At 44.2% G+C, this 21,900-nt stretch overlaps 1 protein-coding gene across 8 annotated transcripts; it reads left to right on the plus strand.

Annotated features, from left to right (window-relative positions):
* The first annotated feature begins 1,498 nt into the window (after positions 1-1,498).
* LOC135519141 (mucin-12-like) lies at positions 1,499-9,683 on the plus strand. 8 transcript variants are annotated; one of them, XM_064944211.1, is made up of 8 exons: positions 1,500-2,679; positions 5,807-6,100; positions 6,566-6,820; positions 7,197-7,304; positions 7,710-7,769; positions 7,918-7,980; positions 8,070-8,171; positions 8,382-9,683. In XM_064944211.1, the coding sequence occupies exons 1-8, from the start codon at positions 2,628-2,630 to the stop codon at positions 9,542-9,544; spliced, it is 2,097 nt and encodes a 698-aa protein (XP_064800283.1). In that variant the 5' UTR covers positions 1,500-2,627; the 3' UTR covers positions 9,545-9,683. The 8 variants fall into 8 exon arrangements, with proteins under 8 accessions (XP_064800288.1, XP_064800289.1, XP_064800283.1 ...); XM_064944210.1 differs by having other exon boundaries at positions 1,501-2,679; positions 7,707-7,769; XM_064944212.1 differs by lacking the exon at positions 7,918-7,980 and having other exon boundaries at positions 7,707-7,769.
* The last annotated feature ends 12,217 nt before the right edge of the window (positions 9,684-21,900 follow it).

The raw sequence follows: 21,900 nt of genomic DNA on the forward strand, positions 1-21,900 counted from the left end.
GAATTGACATCCCTGTGTTATGAAAGAAATGTCTGAGTTTGACAGGCGCTGCTTGCGGTTTGCGCTAGAAAACAATAACTGATTCAATAAATTGGATCAAGTGCTACGCATAGCATATATATGAAGAGCCTACATGTATCCGTTTTCACAGTGAATGCTTTTGTTTATACTTTTTATGAATTACAGGGCACTTTGGAAAAAACTAAACCTTCGAATCGTCCTCTGGAATGACGGACATACTAGTCATGATTGGTTGACAGCGCTGTGCTGCCTGTGCTGCCCCGCGAAGCCAAAGAAGTATGAATGCCCTGACTTCTGCAGAGGCGGTATCACCGTAAATGTTGCACGGCCAATGCAGACATCGGATTGACCATGCAGCGCCATTCAACCAATGCTCTCAACACACACACACCTCCGGCACACCCCATCACTCACTCACTATTATTTTTAAAGAGAAATGCCATGGCGGCCGCTGTGCAACATAGAATTAGCACGAAAACCTGCAACCTGCGACCAATACATTTTCACCCTCAACCTTGTTTTCAAAGTAAAAAATTGAAGACATTGCAACCTGCTACAACGGAAGGGTATTGAATTACAGGTGGCAATCTTTGAAGGGTGGGGACACACTGTAGAGCAGGCCTATTGTATGGTGTGTGGTCTAAATTGTGGTCTATTTTAAGGTCTTTTTTTGCCTATTTAAAAGGTTAGGGTTAGGTTTAAAAACAGATTTTAAGAAGATATATTGTAGAAATAGGCAGTGTTGATGACTTTGTGGCTACATTTGTGTCACATTGAAACTCCTTGAGCTCTTCAGTAAAGCCATTCTACTGCCAATGTTTGTCTATGGAGATTACTTTTTATACACCTGTCAGCAACGGGTGTGGCTGAAATAGCCGAATCCACTAATTTGATGGGGTGTCCATATACTTTTGTTTATATAGTGTATATCATGCCGTGTTCCAGAGGTATGACAAAACATGTATTTTTATTGTTCTAATTAGGTTGGTAACCAGTTTATAATAGCAATAAGGCACCTCGGTATTTGTGGTATATAGTCAATAGCCTATATATACCACGGCTATGGGCCACATCTCCTCTGGCCTTATTGCTTAGTAATAGCAGTCAAGTTAAATTGACACCCATTGATGAAAAAATTATCTGACGAATTTAATAAGGGCCAATTATCTTTTTTGCGTCATTCTTAAACTTGCAATAATTATTACTGTTATGGAAAACCGAATTATGCTTGTTTTAAGCCCTAAACCCTATTATCATTCCAAGAACGACAGATTTGTACCTTGTCAACTCAGGGGTTTGAACTTGCAACCTTGCTAGTCCAACGCTCTAACCACTAGGCTACCCTGCTGTCTTGATGGCTTTATGGAAACAGGTTTTATTGGCTAAATTTGGAAACTCCTATCTTGCTGCAATTTTTTTTTTAAATGTCTCGTTTTCAGGCCTTTTGGGCGGGTTTTGAGACATCGTTTGATTAGACATTTAATTTTGACCCTGGCAACCCTGCGTAGTAGGTTACTTTACCTGTGTGCAGGTAGCCAATGTCGCATCGGAATAAGAGCTTTCGACTCATTGTTTGCTTGAGTAGTTAGGATAAATCTATGTGTTCGGATTTAGACTATATGTAAGGTTGTCGTCCATAATTTAGTTTGTAATTTGAAACCATCCCGGAGCATTCCAGATGGAATGATAACTGGAACGTGTATTTTCACTTTTACTTACTAGCATACAGGACTGTCAAACTCGGACCGAAGGAAATGGCAGGTAGCTTTTTTGGGAAAGTTATACTGCTTTTGGTTTATTTTCTCGGTGAGTAGCCTAATTTGTCCTTGACATAGTCATTGTGCACTGTATCCCGAGCGGGAGCCTTATTAGCCATACGTCTGTTCAGCCGCCCAGTCCGGTCCATACGATAATTCGTCATTCAGTGGTAATTTACTATGTTATAGTGTAACTCTAATCACACTGCTTTGAGTGTACAGAAAATTGACTTCATTTTGTATATTTTTTTTATTGGAGATTTATTTAACTAGGCAAGCCAGTTAAAAAACAAATTCTTATTTTCAATGACGGCCTAGGAACAGTGGGTTAACTGCCTGTTCAGGTGCAGAACGACAGATTTGTACCTTGTCAGCTCGGGGGTTTGAACTTGCAACCTTGCTAGTCCAACGCTCTAACCACTAGGCTACCCTGCCGCCCAAATTCTCATAATGGCGTTATGGAAACAGGTTTTATTGTCTAAATTTGTAAACTCATATCTTGCTGCAAAAAAATAGAAATGTCTAATTTTCAGGCCTTTTGGGCGGGTTTTGAGACATCGTCTGATTAGACTTTTGATTTTGAGCCCTGGCAACCCTGCGTAGTAGGTTACTTTACCTGTGTGCAGGTAGCCAGTGTCGCATCGGAATAAGAGCTTTCGACTCATTGTTTGCTTGAGTAGTTAGGATAAATCTATGTGTTCGGATTTAGACTATATGTAAAGTTGTCGTCCATAATTTAGTTTGTAATTTGAAACCATCCCGGAGCATTCCAGATGGAATGATATCTGGAACGTGTACTTTCACTTTTACTTACTAGCATAAAGGACGGTCAAACTCGGACCGAAGGAAATGGCAGGTAGCTTTTTTGGGAAAGTTATACTGCTTTTGGTTTATTTTCTCGGTGAGTAGCCTATACTAATTTTTTTTCCCGGTTATTGATTTGTAGGAAAGTAATTTGTCCTTGACATAGTCATTGTGCACTGTATCCCGAACGGGAGCCTTATTAGCCATACGTCTGTTCAGTCGCTCAGTCTGGTCCATTCGATAATTAGTCATTCATTGTATATTTTCTATTGGAGATTTATTTAACTAGGCAAGCCAGTTCAGAAAAATTCTTATTTACAATGACGGCCTACCCCGGCCAAACCCGGACGACGCTGGGCCAAAGAAATAGGCAGGGTTAATGACTTTGTGGCTAGCTAGTGACGACCCTATTGTGGTGGTTAAACAGGAAATACAACAACATGATAATTGATGATCATGATGATGATGCATCATAAAATAAATAACATAAAACCTAGGTTACAAATATGTTGACATCATATGCATGGTAACAAATGAACACCTCTGTGAAAACTACAGGTTTATTAATACTGTACACTCTTAGGGAGTGAACGTTATTTATAGTAATGGTTACATGGAGAAAGTCGGACCTCTGAAATAAAAATGGATGGCCCTCCCTTCAGCAAAATATATATATATTATTTAACCTTTATTTAACTCTGCAAGCCAGTTAAGAACCAATTCTTATTTACAATGATGGCCTACTCCGGCCAGACCCTAAAAGGATGATGCTGGGCCAATTGTGCACCACCCTATGGGACTCCCAATCACAGGCAGATGTGATACAACTGGATTCAAACCAGGGACTGTAGTGATGCCTCTTGCACTGAGATGTAGTGCCTTAGAACGCTGCACCACTTGGGGGTGCAAGTATAAACATAGGCCTCTGTTTACTATGAAATAGTTTATTATTTATTTTACTAGGCAGGGGTGCTCAACTCTTACCCTACGAGGTCCAGAGCCTGCTGGTTTTCTCTTCTACCTGATAATTAATTGCATCCACCTGGTGTGCCAGGTCTAAATTAGTCCCTGATTAGAGAGGAACAATGAAAACAAGCACTGAAACTGGCTTCGAGGTCCAGAGTTGAGTTTCATGGTTAGAGTTTTGATCAAGGGTGTGTAGAAATGCACAGTCATCTTGGCACTCCTCCAAAAAAAATGCATTTATTAATGTCTACATTATGACATGTTTAATCCATTACAGATAACTGCAAACATTTACATTATATTGTGTGAGCTCAACATAAAAAAAACTATGAAAACATATCTAATCAAATCAAGATTTATTTACAGCACATTTCAGACATGGAATGCAACACAATGTACTTCACAGGACAAATCTAATAAAACCAATGAAAATAAAAACTGAAATATTTGCTACACAACAAACATAAGAGGATAAAAAGCTAAAGAAATACAATAAAATCGGAACGAGTAAAAATCAGTTTTAAGTTCTCTTTGAAATATGTCCACAGTTTCGGCCCCCTCAGGTTCTCTGGCTATTCCAGAGTCTGGGAGCATAATAACTAAAGGCTTCCTCTCCATGTTTCTTGGTCCAAGGCTTTGGGATAGTTTAATGGGACCTACTGGGTAAATAACGTAAAAGCATGTCTGGCATGTATTGTGATGCACAATTATGGATTAATTTAAAAACCAATAGAAGTATCTTAAAATTAATTCTAAAACTCACAGGCAGCCAGTGCAGAGACCTTAAAACAGGTGTAATGTGTGCTCTCCATCTAGTCTTGGTCAGTATCTAGGCTGCAGCGTTCTGTATGCTTTGCAGTTGCCCAATGGCTTTCTTGGGTAGACCAGACAGGAGAGCATTACAGTAGTCAAGCCTGCTTGTAGTAAAGTATGAATGAGTCTCTCTGTATCAGCCTGAGAGAGAAATATAGTATTTTACTTTAGAGAGTACTAATATTACTATCCCAACTACAATGGCCTCTCAATGGCCAATACATAGCATCAGCAATCCAGGGTTTATATACGATTGCCAAGTATCTCAACTCCATAGTGATTTCAACCACGGAGTTGAGCACAGACTTTTGTTTTTTTAAATGAACCCCAGACTCCTTCAAGTCGCTATTAAATCAGTACTTTACAAAATTTCATTCTTAAACTCTTACCATTTACCTATGTTTGTCCTCTGTTTTTGCATGCCTTTCTTTCTTTGCTGAAATCTGTACTTTTTAATAAAACTTTAATCAAATACAACCACGGACTGTTTCCTCGTTGCTGTTGCTCTAAGATGGCAACTCAGCTTGAATGTGCATGTGCCAATTGAATTTCAACAAGGAAAAAGTTGGTGGTTGTATTTGATGAATTTTTTTTTAAGTATGGATTTCAGCAAACAACGAAAAGGCATGCAACAAACGAGGATAAACGTAGGTACACAGTAGGTTACATTTTTTAAGTATCGATTGCATAGTGACTTAACGGAGTCAGAGGTTCATTTCAAAAACTCTACTTTGCTTTCAACTCTGTGGATTCAATTATCATGGAGTTGAAGTACCCGGCTAGAGTTTCGATGGAGTTGACGATATATCTCTCCGTGCATGGCCAAGTTAATGATATATCTCTCCGTGCATGGCCAAGTTAATGATATATCTCTCCGTGCATGGCCAAGTTAATGATATATCTCTCCGTGCATGGCCAAGTTAATGATATATCTCTCCGTGCATGGCCAAGTTAATTGTATATCTCTCCGTGCATGGCCAAGTTAATGATATATCTCTCCGTGCATGGCCAAGTTAATGATATATCTCTCCGTGCATGGCCAAGTTAATGATTTATCTCTCCGTGCATGGCCAAGTTAATGATATATCTCTCCGTGCATGGCCAAGTTAATGATATATCTCTCCGTGCATGGCCAAGTTAATGATATATCTCTCCGTGCATGGCCAAGTTAATGATTTATCTCTCCGTGCATGGCCAAGTTAATGATATATCAAGATACAAGGTCTACAATCCCTCCCTGGCCAATCATTGTTTTGACAGCAGAGGAGAGCAGTATAGTGGGAGATTACTAAGTAGGTTGAATAGGTGGGATGTCTGACACTGCTGATACCTGAACTGTCCTTGGTGGTCTCAAAGAAGACCACTAGCCTACATTACATTATATCCACAGAAGTTTAGGGTGTTTTCAACATGTTTTCACCAGATCCTAATTGTTCTGTACTCAGTGGAGGTGACAGGTGAACAGCAGTATGGTGGCCTGGGAAGAGAGATCACCCTGACCCCCAAGGTCTCAGGTCAGCCTGAGGACATCCTGTGGAAACACAATGGGAACAAGGTGGTGGAGTTTGATAGGAGTCAGAATGTTGAGTATGGCAGGTATAAAGGCAGGACCATCCTGGACTGGGACTCTGGAGCGCTGACTATCAAAGGTCTCACTGATGCAGACAGTGGGCCCTATGAGTTAGAGGCTGTCGTCAGGGGCAAGCTGCAGTACTCTCAACATAAGGTGGGGGTTATTGGTAAGTATGTAATGTTGCTGTTTAAAGGCCTGCATGTCAGGTTTGTCTGTATACAGTATGTTTATTTACAGTATTAATAAGGGCTTTCAAATATATATATATAATTAAGCCTAGACAACGGCTGATTAAGTGATGCCAGTATAGTGAAAACCAAATCTAATTGTATACCTTGGTTACTGTATCTAATGAGTCAGGACCCACATATTCTCACCTAGCTCTTGAAATCTTGTTCCAGTGTGATATTGAAACTCCCCCTTTTCATCATTACATCTTTATTACAAATCTTCAAAGTTGCTGGACAGGTTTTCACCCACGCCAAGACACACCTCTCCTCAGATCAGTTGAGGTGAAACGGCTTCTCACTTTGTTGTTTGTGTGTGTGTGTGTGTGTGTGTGTGTGTGTGTGTGTGTGTGTGTGTGTGTGTGTGTGTGTGTGTCTGTACTCGTTTGTGCACATGTGTGTAGATGATGTGGCACAGCCCAGTGCAACCTGTGTGGTTGACACCACAACCCCAGAGAACATGGACAGAACCCTGCTGTGCTCAGCTGACCTCCAGCCCCTGACCCAGTTCATCTGGAGGAGTCCTGAGGGGTCAGAGAGTCCTGGACCTGAGCTGTTCATACCTGGGGGGGAGAACCAGGAGTCTATCTACACATGTGTGGTGAAAAACCCTGTTAGTGAGAAAAGTGCAGAGTTCACCCTGAAGGACTGCTACACTGGTAAGATAACACTTCTAAACTGTAGTTACAGTAATACAACGTACTCACTTTCATTCTGTCGTGTTCACAATTTGGATGTATTATTTAATGCTGCCAACACATTTGCGTGACATGTAGATTCTGTACATTTATTGATAGTGAGAACATGGTTCAGAAAGACATAGAATGAGATTGTTGTAAATACAATATTACATTGTGCATGCTAAGCATCTTTTTTGCAGATCCCGGATATTCATACGTTACAGTCACTGACATTACTATATAGTTCATAGAGTTATGACTGCTTAATTCATGTCTTATAAGACTGCTTAATTCATGTCTTATTAAGTGTGGAAATGCTGCTGATCCAAGATGTTTTAATGGTGTTTCTGTGCAGAGGAAGGCTCATCCAGTGTCCTGAATGTGGTCCTGCCCATTGTCCTTCTCGTCTTAGTTGCTGTTCTGGCATTTCTCTTGTGGTACTACTGGAGGAAATGCAAGAAACGTACGACCATCCTATGTCCTATGAAAAAAGTTTAGTTCCAGACTCCGGAAATATATGGGGCATAGTTCGGTATTACTGGGAGAAAAAGCCCCTCATTATAATGATCTGGCTAGACCAGAGTCAATCCATTTCCTCCCTACTCCCCTGATGTGTGCTGAGCTTTTTAGATGATCACTGTCCCAGTGATGCCAGCTGACTTGTTACAAGGTCGTTGACCTTGGATCTGAGATTAGAGTTGAAAAGGGGAGAGAAAAGAGTACAACCAGCAAACAAAGCAAAGTAACTACATAGTCTTTCTGGTTAGACATGTTCATGTTGCAGGATGTTCACCCACATTACTTCCCTATGTCTAATTCTGTCCTTTATCCCTCTTGTCTTTTCCACTCTGTGGTGGATGACCAGCAGCTGAAGCTGCACTGACAAAATCTGAAGAAGAGAAAGGACTGGTGGAAGATACAAATCAAGGTTGTTTAGCTGTAAAAATGTAATTTTGAACATGAGTTCTATTGCTATAGACTTAGTTTGGCATCATATACATTTTAAGACAAAACTAACACCTTACCACTCTACTGTTTATGAATACCACTATTTTGTTTATGTTTTAATTGAATAGGAAACAAAGATCCTGAGGATGACCATTCTGAGAACACTGGAAATATAACTTCTATACCAAAAGGTTCTCCTTATATAGTTTGTATTGCCTTGGGCACGAGAAAATGTGAATACATATGATATTAATGGGGATGAATGTTTTTGTGTGTACAGGAATGGTAAAAGAGCGGGTAGAGATGATAAACAAGCAGAATGCTGATCCAAATAGGAAATTGCAAACTGAACCAGCTGGAATAATTGTCTCTCCAACAAAAAGTAGGGGTCACAGCCTTCTATACAGACAGAATGACAGTCTCTCATACAAACTGACATGTAATTTTATGTCCCATGGCAGATAGGTTAAACATAACTCAATATTGAGACTGACAATGACATAATAAGTCATGTTATCATTAAGACAAATGTGTCTGTATAATAGTGTTTGTGTAGTCTTGTATCAACCCATCTTCTCATTCTGTGTTTCAGTGACAGACACAGAGCATGTACAGGACAAGCCCAACCCAGGCCAACAAGACCTAGTCACACCAGACCACACCCAGGCCCAACAAGACCTAGTCACAGCAGACCCCACCCCAGAGACAGCTCCAGGCCACACAGACTCAGCAGGCACAACAGAGACAGCTCCAGGCCACACAGACTCAGCAGGCACAACAGAGACCGCTCCAGGCCACACAGACTCAGCAGGCACAACAGAGACAGCTCCAGGCCACACAGACTCAGCAGGCACAACAGAGACAGCTCCAGGCCACACAGACTCAGCAGGCACAACAGAGACAGCTCCAGGCCACACAGACTCAGCAGGCACAACAGAGACAGCTCCAGGCCACACAGACTCAGCAGGCACAACAGAGACAGCTCCAGGCCACACAGACTCAGCAGGCACAACAGAGACAGCTCCAGGCCAAACAGACTCAGCAGGCACAACAGAGACAGCTCCAGGCCAAACAGACTCAGCAGGCACAACAGAGACAGCTCCAGGCCACACAGATTCAGCAGGCACAACAGAGACCGCTCCAGGCCACACAGACTCAGCAGGCACAACAGAGACAGCTCCAGGCCACACAGACTCAGCAGGCACAACAGAGACAGCTCCAGGCCACACAGATTCAGCAGGCACAACAGAGACCGCTCCAGGCCACACAGACTCAGCAGGCACAACAGAGACAGCTCCAGGCCACACAGACTCAGCAGGCACAACAGAGACAGCTCCAGGCCACACAGACTCAGCAGGCACAACAGAGACCGCTCCAGGCCACACAGACTCAGCAGGCACAACAGAGACAGCTCCAGGCCACACAGACTCAGCAGGCACAACAGAGACAGCTCCAGGCCACACAGACTCAGCAGGCACAACAGAGACAGCTCCAGGCCACACAGACTCAGCAGGCACAACAGAGACAGCTCCAGGCCAAACAGAATCAGCAGGCACAACACCCAAATTGATTCCACTAAATGCAGAAACAGATAAACCCAACCAGGACATAGGGCACAAGAAGGCCCTGCTTGACCTGAACAAACCAGGTCTTAAACAGGAGAATGAACTAGACCAAGAATCAGACAAGCCCCAAGAGGAGATAACAAACCTGTACACGGGAGATGGTAAACATGAGAGCGACTCAGGTACCTAATGATGAATGATGAATGATGAAAAGCCAGAGATAAAGATCCAAGGAGAAGGACCGTACACAGCAGACCATAAAGACAATAGCCAAACAAATCAACACACACAGGAGGACAACCAGGACATCCAGTCAGGGGAACCAGCCAGGGGAGTGAAGACAGAATAATGATGTGGAAGAATAAGGGAAAGGGCAAACAGGAAGTAATGAGGAGAACAGAGATGGGATAATGGACCACAATAGATGTATGGGTGCAAACACAGAGGATGATGGGGGAAATGAAGTAGAGATGGAGGAGGAAGGGATAGAGCAGAAGGAACCAGACACAGAGAAAGGAGATAATACCAACCAAACATCTACTCAGAGTGATGAGGAGCTGGATGAGACACCCATCACAGACCCCAATGAGCAGCACATTACCCAGACTACACTACAGGGTAGTCCACTGGGTAGTCCAGTGACAATAATCCCTAATGCAAATAACCCAGTAGAATTATGGGTAAACTGTATGACTTTAAATCCACTGTTTTTGAGATGACACTAAAGTTTGGATAACAGGTATCCACCTTATTTTCTGAGGTGCTACCCTCATACTGTTAGAAGAAAAACTCTGGTGAAGAAAATGCTGGATGCTACAGTGTAATAAAAGCCTTGGAATTTCTTGATTTTAGTTTCATAGTTTGCAAACAGCATTTTATTCTCTAGTTATGTTTCAGTTCTACGTACCTGTGGTAGCTAACATAATACATTATTTACTACAAGTTAATATACTATTTGTTATTTTCGCTCAATTTAAAGATATGTTTTAATGAACCTTAATATACTGTTATTGCTAAAGAACTTACTTAGGCTACTGATATGCCATCTTGATGGGTTGTCAGAGGTCCTCAGTGATCAGTGTAAATAAATAAATGTTAACCGAATGATGTGAATAAATTACTAGAACAAGTGGTTGTCACTTTGCATCATGTGGGACTAAACAGCCCTCAGTTGTCACGGCTTTCGTTGTGGGAAGGAGGAGAGGACCAAAATGCAGCGTAGTTGTGATTCATTTTATTAAATAAGGAAACTATACACGATAAACTAACAAAATAACAAAACTACAAAAACCGAAAACAGCCCTATCTGGTGCAAAACACAGAGACAGGAACAATCACCCACAAACACACAGTGAAACCCAGGCTACCTAAATATGGTTCCCAATCATAGACAATGACTAACACCTGCCTCTGATTGAGAACCATATCAGGCCAGACAGAAATAGACAAACAAGACATCCAACATAGAATGCCCACTCAGATCACACCCTGACCAACCAAAACATAGAAACATACAAATAAACTATGGTCAGGGTGTGACAGTACCCCCCCCCCCCAAGGTGCTGACTCCGGCCGCAAAACCTGAACCTGTCGGGGAGGGTCTGGGTGGGCATCTGTCCGCGGTGGCGGCTTTGGTGCTGGACGTGGCCCCCACTTCACCGTAGTCTTCCCCCACCTTGTCCGCTTCCGTGACCTCCTAGCCACGGCAACCCTACTTAATAACACGGGACAGAGGGGCTCCTCAGACTCCGGCAGCAGCGCCGGACAGGCGGGAGCCTCCAACAGCAGCGGAGAGGAGGAAGGCTCTGGCGGATCTGGAAGAGTCTGGCTGACTGGCAGATCTGGAAGAGTCTGGTTGACTAGCAGATTTGGAAGAGTCTGGTTGACTGGCAGATCTGGAAGATTCTGGTTGACTGGCAGATCTGGAAGATTCTGGTTGACTGGCAGATCTGGAAGAGTCTGGTTGACTGGCAGATCTGGAAGAGTCTGGTTGACTAGCAGCTCCTTGCAGACTGGCAGCTCCTTGCAGACTGGCAGCTCCATGCAGACTGGCAGCTCCTTGCAGACTGGCAGTTCCGGCTGCTCCATGCAGACTGACATCTCTGGCTGCTCCATGCAGGCTGGCAGCTCTGGCTGCGCTAAACAGGCAGGAGATTCCGGCAACGCTGTAGAGGCGGAAGGCTCTGGCAGCGCTAAACAGGCGGGAGACTCCAGCAGCGCAGGAGAGGAGGAAGGCTCTGGCTGCGCTGAACAGGCGGGAGACTCTGTCAGCGCTGTAGAGGAGGAAGGCTCTGGCTGCGCTGAACAGGCGGGAGACTCCGGCAGCGCAGGAGAGGAGGAAGGCTCCGGCAGCGCTGGAGAGGCGAGGCGCACTGTAGGCCTGATGCGTGGTGCTGGCACTGGTGGTACTGGGCCGAGGACACGCACAGGAAGCCTGGTGCGGGGAGCTGCCATCGAAGGGCTGGTGTGTGGAGGTGGCACAGGATGGGCTAGACCGTGAAGGCGTACTGTGAAGGCAGACTGACAGCTCCTTGCAGACTGGCAGCTCCTTGCAGACTGACAGCTCCTTGCAGACTGGCAGCTCCATGCAGACTGGCAGCTCCATGCAGACTGGCAGTTCCGGCTGCTCCAAGCAGACTGACAGCTCTGGCTGCTCCATGCAGGCTGGCAGCTCTGGCTGCGCTAAACAGGCAGGAGATTCCGGCAACGCTGTAGAGGCGGAAGGCTCTGGCAGCGCTAAACAGGCGGGAGACTCCAGCAGCGCAGGAGAAGAGGAAGGCTCTGGCTGCGCTGAACAGGCGGGAGACTCTGTCAGCGCTGTAGAGGAGGAAGGCTCTGGCTGCGCAGGAGAGGAGGAAGGCTCCGGCAGTGCTGGAGAGGCGAGGCGCACTGTAGGCCTGATGCGTGGTGCTGGCACTGGTGGTACTGGGCCGAGGACACGCACAGGAAGCCTGGTGCGGGGAGCTGCCATCGAAGGGCTGGTGTGTGGAGGTGGCACAGGATGGGCTAGACCGTGAAGGCGTACTGGAGATCTTGAAAGCAGTGCTGGCACAGGACATGCAAGGCTTGGGAGGTGCACAGGAGGCCTGGTGCGTGAGGCTGGCACCAACTTCACCAGCCGACTAACACGCACCTCAGGACGAGTATGGAGTGCTGACCCAGGTGCCATCAAATCCCCGACACGCTCCGTCGGGCGAATTCCATACTTAAAGCACCATCATAGCAACTCCCTCATTACTCTCTGCTCCAATTTCCCCATTAACTCCTTCACAGTCTCTGTTTCGCTCACCTCCAACACCGGCTCTGGTTCTGGTCTCCTCCTTGGCTCCTCACGATAAACAGGGAGAGTGGGCTCAGGTCTGACTCCTGACTCTGCCACACTCTCCCTGAGCCACCCCCCCCAAGACATTTTTGGGGCTGACTCTCGGGCTTCCTTCCGCGCCGCCGTGCTTGCTTCGCCATCTCCATTCTCCTATAACCCTCTTCGCACCGCTCCAGTGAATCCCAGGCGGGCTCCGGCACTCTCCCTGGGTCGACCGCCCACCTGTCTATTTCCTCCCAAGTAGTGTAGTCCCAATATTGTTGCTCCTGCTGCCGCTGTTGCTTCTCCTCATACCAGCGCCTCTCAGCTCTCTCCGCCTCCAGTTCTGCTTTGGGCGGCGATATTCTCCAGGCTGATCCCAGGGTCCTTCTCCAAACAATTCGTCCTCCCATGTCCATTCCTCCCTTTGTTGCTCCTGCCTGTTACCACGCCGCTTGGTCCTGTTGTGGTGGGTGATTCTGTCACGGCTTTCTTTGTGGGAAGGAGGAGCGGACCAAAATGCAGCGTAGTTGTGATTCATTTTATTAAATAAGGAAACTATACATGATAAACTAACAAAATAACAAAACTACGAAAACCGAAAACAGCCCTATCTGGTGCAAAACACAGAGACAGGAACAATCACCCACAAACACACAGTGAAACCCAGGCAACCTAAATATGGTTCCCAATCAGAGACAATGACAAACACCTGCCTCTGATTGAGAACCATATCAGGCCAGACATAGAAATAGACAAACAAGACATCCAACATAGAATGCCCACTCAGATCACACCCTGACCAACCAAAACATAGAAACATACAAATAAACTATGGTCAGGGTGTGACAGTACCCCCCCCCCCCCCCAAGGTGCGGACTCCGGCCGCAAAACCTGAACCTATCGGGGAGGGTCTGGGTGGGCATCTGTCCGTGGTGGCAGCTCTGGTGCTGGACGTGGCCCCCACTTCACCGTAGTCTTCCCCCACCTTGTCTGCTTCCGTGACCTAGCCACGGCAACCCTACTTAATAACACGGGACAGAGGGCCAGCATGGGACAGAGGGGCTCCTCAGACTCCGGCAGCAGCGCCGGACAGGCGGGAGACTCCAACAGCAGCGGAGAGGAGGAAGGCTCTGGCAGATCCTGGCTGACTGACGGATCTGGAAGAGTCTGGCTGACTGGCGGATCTGGAAGAGTCTGGTTGACTGGCAGATCTGGAAGAGTCTGGTTGACTGGCAGATCTGGAAGAGTCTGGTTGACTGGCAGATCTGGAAGAGTCTGGTTGACTGGCAGATCTGGAAGAGTCTGGCTGACTGGCAGATCTGGAAGAGTCTGGCTGACTGGCAGATCTGGAAGAGTCTGGCTGACTGGCAGATCTGGAAGAGTCTGGTTGACTGGCAGATCCTGGCAGACTGACGGCTCTGGCTGCTCCATGCTGACTGGCATCTCTGGCTGCTTCATGCTGACTGGCATCTCTGGCTGCTTCATGCTGACTGGCGGCTCTGGCTGCTCCATGCTGACTGGCGGCTCTGGCTGCTCCATGCAGATTGGCAGCTCTGGCGGCTTCTTGCAGACTGGCAGCTCTGGCTGCTCCATGCAGACTGGCAGCTCTGGCAGCTCCTTGCAGACTGGCAGCTCCTTGCAGACTGACCAACCAAAACATTGAAACATACAAATAATCTCTGGTTAGGGTGTGACATCAGTAGTGGCCTGCATTCATGGATGCCAAGGGAAGCCAGGCTTCCCCAACTATTTAAACAATCAATAAATACAAATTCTCAAATAATTTTACCTATTTTTTTTCTTCATAATTTTACGTCAATTCGCAAGTGGCTGAATCTCACTGGAGAAATCATCCGAGTGAGGGAAATGGCACCCGTCTGTTGTGTAGCCTACAGTACTGTATGTATCTGATGCTGTCTGGACCAAAAAAGTATAACATGTTGCCGCTTTAGCATTTGATTGGTTGATGCCAGCAAGCATTTGGCCTCATTTGATTAAAACAAAAATAATAATTAGCCAATCAGCGTTGAGCTGAGCTGTCCCGGCGCAGGTGTGCTTGATATACCCGGGTGTATTGCAATGTGCTGAACAAGACTGGTTACTCGCATCAATGACTCTGTCTCGTCATTTAACATCCAAACATGGTGTCAGAAGCGGGATGACTATCCATAATATCCGCAAATTAGAGCAATTCTTTGTTTAAAAATCGCCATAATTCACCTTCGCTATATAGTGTTGTTAGCATCGAGATAGAAATGGCAGTGAACATTCCCCTTCCCACAGTTATGATGCTCAGCGGAGATTGGAGCACGAATTGGGATACGCCACGTGACTTCTGGAAAAGGATGAAGATGTAGTGGCTGCCATTTTGAAGACTATAATGGGAGCTGAATGCCGACAAGTATACAAACACAACCCAAACGGCTGCTTGACGGCTGCTGTTCATCAAATTATTAACTGTTTATAATTACTTGATTAAATGAATCAGGTAGAGTCTGATTCAGCCAGAGTCTCCCGTCTGTCATGAGCCGCCAGTCTGTCATGAGCCGCTCAGCAAGGTAACGCAATAGCTATTCTTGATGCTTGTCGTGACGTTGTATTGATTAATGTGACGGCTGCTGTTCATCAAATTATTAACTGTTTATAATTACTTGATTAAATGAATCAGGTAGAGTCTGATTCAGCCAGAGTCTCCCGTCTGTCATGAGCCGCCAGTCTGTCATGAGCCGCCAGTCAGCCAGGAGCCGCCAGAGCCGTCAGGATCCGCCAGTCAGCCAGGAGCCGCCAGTCAGCCAGGATCTGCCAGAGCCGTCAGTCAGCCAGGATCTGCCAGAGTCGTTTGCCAGTCTGGAGCTGCCCTTCAGTCCTGAGCTACCCCGCGGTCCGGAGCTACCCCTCGGTCCCGAGCTGCCCCTCGGTCCAGTGGGGCCATTTAGAAGGGTCGCCGTGGTTAGGAGGCCACGGAGGCGGACAATGAGGCGGAGAAAGACGGTGGTGAAGTGGGGTCCACGTCCCGCGCCAGAGCCACCACCGCGGACAGACGCCCATCCAGACCCTCCCCTATATGTTAAGGTTTTGCGGCCGGAGTCCACACCTTGGGGGGGGGGGGGTACTGTCCCGTTCTGACCTTTATTTCCTTTGTTTTGTCATTATTTAGTATGGTCAGGGCGTGAGTTCGGGTGGGCAGTCTATGTTTGTTTTTCTATGATTTTGGGATTTCTATGTTTCGGCCTAGTATGGTTCTCAAACCGAGGCAGGTGTCCTTTGTTGTCTCTGATTGAGAATCATACTTAGGTAGCCTGGGTTTCACTGTTTGTTGGTGGGTGTTTGTGTTTTTCACCACACGGTACTGTTTTGGGTTTCGTTCGTTCCACATTTATTGTTTTTGTATTCAGTTGTGTTCATGTTGAGTATTTCTTATTAAGAACCATGGACACTTACCACGCCGCATATTGGTCCTCTGATCCTTCTCGCCTCTCCTCTTCAGACGAAGAGGAGGGAAACCTTTACAGTCTATTTGTGGAAAAATCACCCTGATTAACTCTTTAGTTTAATCACAGTTGACCTATTTGCTTATAGTTTTGCCTACACCTAGTGACCTGCTTTTTAAATTATATGAACAAAAAATATGAAATTTTATTTGGAACAGCAAGCCAGATAAAATTAAAAGGGCCTATTTATATAACGAATATGAATTCGGTGGGCAGAAATAATTAAATAATAAAGCATTAGACCTCTCACTAAAGGCATCAGTCATACAAAAGTTATATTTAAATCCAAACTTGTTCTCTAGTCAATTGGTACGAATGTCTCATCCTATATTCAGGAAGGCCCTTTCCCCCTTTATTCAGATGACACCTGCTCACTTTCGGTTGTTTGAAAAGGAAATCATCTCCAAAATATCTTTATTTTTTAAACAAGCCTTAGAAAGTTGGTTGCAATTTCAGTTTAATCCACCTGAAAGGACAGAACAAATAGTACAACAAATATTGTGGTTAAATTGAAATATACTAATTGATTAAAAAAAATGTATTTATCGAAGAAATGTTTAAAAAAGGTATAATTTTAGTGAATGATAGTGGTGGAGTTATGTCACACATGCAGCTAACACAGACATATGGAAATGTCTGTTCTACCCAAAATTACAACCAATTAATTGCAGCATTACCACAAAACTGGAAGAGGTAAGTAGAAAGGGGGAAAAGTAAGGAACTTGTATGTCGGCCCTGTATTAAAGAACATAAATGGTTAAAGAAAAGTGTGATAAATAAAAACATACCAATTTCATTTAAGGACAAAAAAACTGACAGCTGTGCCATATAAATTGCAAAATAGTTGGGAAGAGATTTTCAATGTACCCATTCCATGGCACATGGTTTATGACTTGATACGCAAAACAACGAAGGATTCAAAACTTCAAATTTTTCAATATAAATTAATATACAAAATTATTGCAACTAATAGAATGTTATATATATATGGGGGATATACATTCTTCCCAGCTCTGCGGATTCTGCTGTGAGGAGGCAGAGTCATTAGATCATTTTTTTTGCTATTGTCCATACAGTGGGGCAAAAAAAGTATTTAGTCAGCCACCAATTGTGCAAGTTCTCCCACTTAAAAAGATGAGAGAGGCCTGAAATGTTCATCATAGGTACACATCAACTATGACAGACAAAATTTGGAAAATAAATCCAGAAAATCACATTGTAGGATTTTTAATGAATTTATTTGCAAATTATGGTGGAAAATAAGTATTTGGTCACCTACAAACAAGCAAAATTTCTGGCTCTCACAGACCTGTAACTTCTTCTTTAAGAGGCTCTGAATCTGCAATAGGTAAGCAGCTTAGTTTGAAGAAATCAACTGTGGGAGCAATTATTAGGAAATGGAAGACATACAAGACCACTGATAATCTCCCCCGATCTGGGGCTCCACGCAAGATCTCACCCCGTGGGGTCAAAATGATCACAAGAACGAACGGTGAGCAAAAATCGCAGAACCACACGGGGGGACCTAGTGAATTACCTGCAGAGAGCTGGGACCAAAGTTACAAGGCCTACCATCAGTAACACACTACGCCGCCAGGGACTCAAATCCTGCAGTGCCAGACGTGTCCCCCTGCTTAAGCCAGTACCTGTCCAGGCCCGTCTGAAGTTTGCTCGAGAGCATTTGGATGATCCAGAAGAAGATTGGGAGAATGTCATATGGTCAGATGAAACCAAAATAGAACTTTTTGGTAAAAACTCAACTCATCGTGTTTGGAGGACAAAGAATGCTGAGTTGCATCCAAAGAACACCATACCTACTGTGAAGCATGGGGGTGGAAACATCATCCTTTGTGGCTGTTTTTCTGCAAAGGGACCAGGATGCCTGATCTGTGTAAAGGAAAGAATGAATGGGGCCATGTATCGTGAGATTTTGAGTGAAAACCTCCCGTCAGCAAGGGCATTGAAGATGAAACGTGGCCGGGTCTTTCAGCATGACAATGATCCCAAACACACCGTCCGGGCAACGAAGGAGTGGCTTCGTAAAAAGCATTTCAAGGTCCTGGAGTGGCCTAGCCAGTCTCCAGATCTCAACCCCATAGAAAATCTTTGGAGGGAGTTGAAAGTCAGTGTTGCCCAGCAACAGCCCCAAAACATCACTGCTCTAGAGGAGATCTGCATGGAGGAATGTTCCAAAATACCAGCAACAGGGTGTGAAAACCTTGTGAAGACTTACATAAAACGTTTGACCTCTGTCATTGCCAACAAAGGGTATATAACAAAGTATTGAGATAAACTTTTGTTATTGACCAAATACTTATTTTCCACCATAATTTGCAAATAAATTCATTAAAAATCCTACAATGTGATTTTATGGATTTTATTTTCTCATTTTGTCTGTCATAGTTGAAGTGTACCTATGATGACATTTACAGGCCTCTCTCATCTTTTTCATTGGGAGAACTTGCACAATTGGTGGCTGACTAAATACTTTTTTGCCCCACTGTATGTAGCTCGTTTTTGGTCTCAGGTCCAGGAATGGCTGAAGAATTGCAACATTTACCTAGAACTAATGCTACAGATAGCAATACTGGGTGATTTGAAAATTCATAGTCAATCAATCAATAATATAATTATTATTTTAGCCAAAAAATGTTTGTTTTTTAATTTACAATCTGTAGAAGCTATGAGAATAGAAAGGTTCAATTATTTTGTGAAGCATCACAGCACAGTTGAAAAATATATGGCAAATAGAAATCCGAAATGGCTGATGTTGAGAGATAGATGGGAAGGGTTGAATGGAGAGATCTGTAAAATGTATATAGGTTCGGAACTTCTGTGAAATAGCATAGTTACAAATAGAAATCTAACTGGATGGACATCAGAAATAGAGGAAGGACTAAGAACAAACAAGAGAGAAATATTGTAAAGTAGACCGTGTCTGTAAAATGTGTATAAGATGTATAAATTGAAGGTAAAAGCAGAAGTGTTTATTGGTTTACTTCAATTGGGGGATCGGCGGAAGGGTTTGCGGGGAATAATAATAAAGGTATCATCTTTAAAAAAGTATATGTCTATATAGGTATGTGTATCTATATATGTGTATATGTATGCATGCGTGTATGGATATATACATTTACCCCAAAAATATGGGGGATTGGAAATGATGCAGACAATTATAATAGAAATGTAAAAAATTAAAATGTAACACAAACAAGCTAAAATGATAGTGTAAGATACACAAACACAGTCTAAGCTATTGATTAGAACTTAGTACAATGAAACAGGTCCCTAATGGGCCAACACAATATGACACGTTTTACACAAAATGGGGATTTAAAAAGAGAGAGAAAAGCACACTTGGGTACATTTTTAAACTATGCTTAGTTTAGCCCTAACCTTGGCCCAAACTGCCGCTCTTATGGATCAGAATATAATGATGTAATTACTTGTCGAAGGTCTCCGATTGGGATATCTCCTCGTGGACCGAGTTCCTCCTTCTCCTCTGATGGCGGCACCTCTGTTGTTACAGGGTGTAATTCTCTGATTGTCCACACGATGTCAGTGTCCTTTCTCTTAGTGGTCTGTTTCCTCGCCCTTGTTCTGAAAGGGGGTCTTCTGAGTACGGTCAGCCGTGTAGCTCAGGGCTCCAGAGTAGGAATGAAAGCAGTGTAGACACACAATTCCTTGGAAAGGTCCTGCTTGAATTCACCCTCTTAAACACAGCTGCTCATCTTCAGCATAGATTGTTAAAAGGTTATTTTGTCTTCTTCAACATTGTGTTGCGTTTTGGGTTTGCGACTACCTCGGACCTTGGCTGCAGCTCCTAGTCTGATATGCTAATTCTTAACTCACATGTTTTATACCCTCAGGTCAGAAAGAGATGTTTCCGTCTTTATGGCAAGTTCTCTGGACGTCGCTAGTTACGAGTCAAGGTCTGGATTTTTACTCAGATCCAATTTAGACAACTAACTTCACATTTCATCTTTACAAAAACATTCTATTTGATCTGGACATTTTCCACACAACATGCAGTATGCCAACATCAGGTACATATTGTGAAAATTCTTCAAGGTACAATGTTTTCGTTATAATGTCATCATTAAACTTTTAATAACAACAAAAACACCAGTCATTTTCATATTCCATCTATCATCATTACCACAATTTTGGCTGACGAAACATACTGTCCATTCATTGCATGTTAATATTCTGAAGCCGGTTCTCCATAGTAAGAGGACAAAGGAATTTTGTTTGCTGCCTTAAGATTTACTATGGGCGTAAGGCGTCATAAAAAAAACACCTCCATACTTCTCAATCTCTCCCCCTCTGGTGGGTGTGAGAAATGTCTCTGTAGGATTGTGGTCCACTGTAACCTGACCCGAACAGACCAGTCATGACATGCTCTTGAACATGACTTTAAGCCAGCAAAGAATGTTATCTACAAGCATTATGTTCTCAGCTGTTGCAAAGAGGATGACAGGGAATCCATTGACAGCTTTTTCACCAGGCTAAGGGAAAAAGCAGCTACATGTGAATATGGTGCTTTATGTAAGAGATGAACTGATCAGATATAAGATAGTTCTTGGTGCAGCTGATGAGGGCACAGGCAGACGTTTGCTGAGAGAATGTGACCTGACACTAGTCTTGGCAGTGGAGACATGCCGTGCAGCAGAACTTACTGATGTACGGATAAGGTCCATGGAGCTAGAAAGGCAGCATATGGACAATGCCAATGCTACATTCAGACAGCTAGTAAAGAAAGGTCCCTTTGCCACTGCTAATGCTAATATTACAGGCAAGTCTGCAGTAGAAATCCCCAATACATGCAGATATTGTGGCATTTCTCATGGATGTGGAAAAGAAAACTGCCCAGCCTACCGGGAAAAAGTACAAATCCTTTGGTACAGCTAATCACTTTGCGAGGGTCTGTATGAAAAGCTAGAGAAAGGAGGGTAAAGTGCACTCCATTGAAACAAACACAGATGAAGGGAACAGCAGCACTGAGAAGGATGTTTATGTTAGTGAGTGCATAGGGGCAGTGAGGGCCAAAGAAAAAAACGTAACAATAAATCACAGCAATGCCAGTTAGATTCGTCCATCCCAGCAGACCAGCCTGTCGCATTCACCTCTAGGGCACTCACTCCAGCAGAGCAGAATTATGCCCAGATAGAGAATGAGTGTCTCAGCATTGTGTTTGCATGCCAGCACCTCCACCACTACCTGTGTAGTGTCTTAACACTTAATACTTATTTATGTAATAAGAAAGACTCGGAATACAAGCAATTGTACTGGAGCTTCACATTTACTCAAACGAGTTAGTACCAGAATAACATAGAACAACACTACGCATGACCAAGGGTGCTCCATCCTTAAAGGGGACATCAGTAATTAACAGAACACAACATTCCTTCTCTTATACAATCAGAGTTACTTTTACCAAACCACAACTGAAACATTTCCCAGAACTTGTTGTAGTTATTTTGCATCATTTAATTTGAACTTGAACAGTTAGTTTTTGTTTGTTTGTTTATAAGTCTAGTCTGTCTGGTGGGCGGTGCCTTCGTTCTGGGTAGCGTCTCGGATTGTCTGGAGGCTCCTGAACATCCTCAGTGTGTGTCTGGTGGACGGTGCCTTCGTTCTGGGTAGCGCCTCGGGTTGTCTGGAGGCTCCTGAACATCCTCAGTGTCTGTCTGGTGGATGGTGCCTTCGTTCTGGGTAGTGCCTCAGATTGTCTGGAGGCTCCTGAATATC

Source organism: Oncorhynchus masou, chromosome 29 (assembly GCF_036934945.1).
Source record: "Oncorhynchus masou masou isolate Uvic2021 chromosome 29, UVic_Omas_1.1, whole genome shotgun sequence".
Lineage (NCBI taxonomy): Eukaryota > Metazoa > Chordata > Actinopteri > Salmoniformes > Salmonidae > Oncorhynchus > Oncorhynchus masou.

Bases quoted from the DNA above. Each gene is read 5' to 3' on its own strand.
- LOC135519141 (XM_064944210.1), top strand. From the start codon at position 2,628: ATGGCAGGTAGCTTTTTTGGGAAAGTTATACTGCTTTTGGTTTATTTT. The intron at 2,680-5,806 runs GTGAGTAGCCTA...TTCTGTACTCAG, and splicing joins GCTTTTGGTTTATTTTCTCG to TGGAGGTGACAGGTGAACAG. The intron at 7,770-7,917 runs GTTGTTTAGCTG...TTAATTGAATAG, and splicing joins GGTGGAAGATACAAATCAAG to GAAACAAAGATCCTGAGGAT.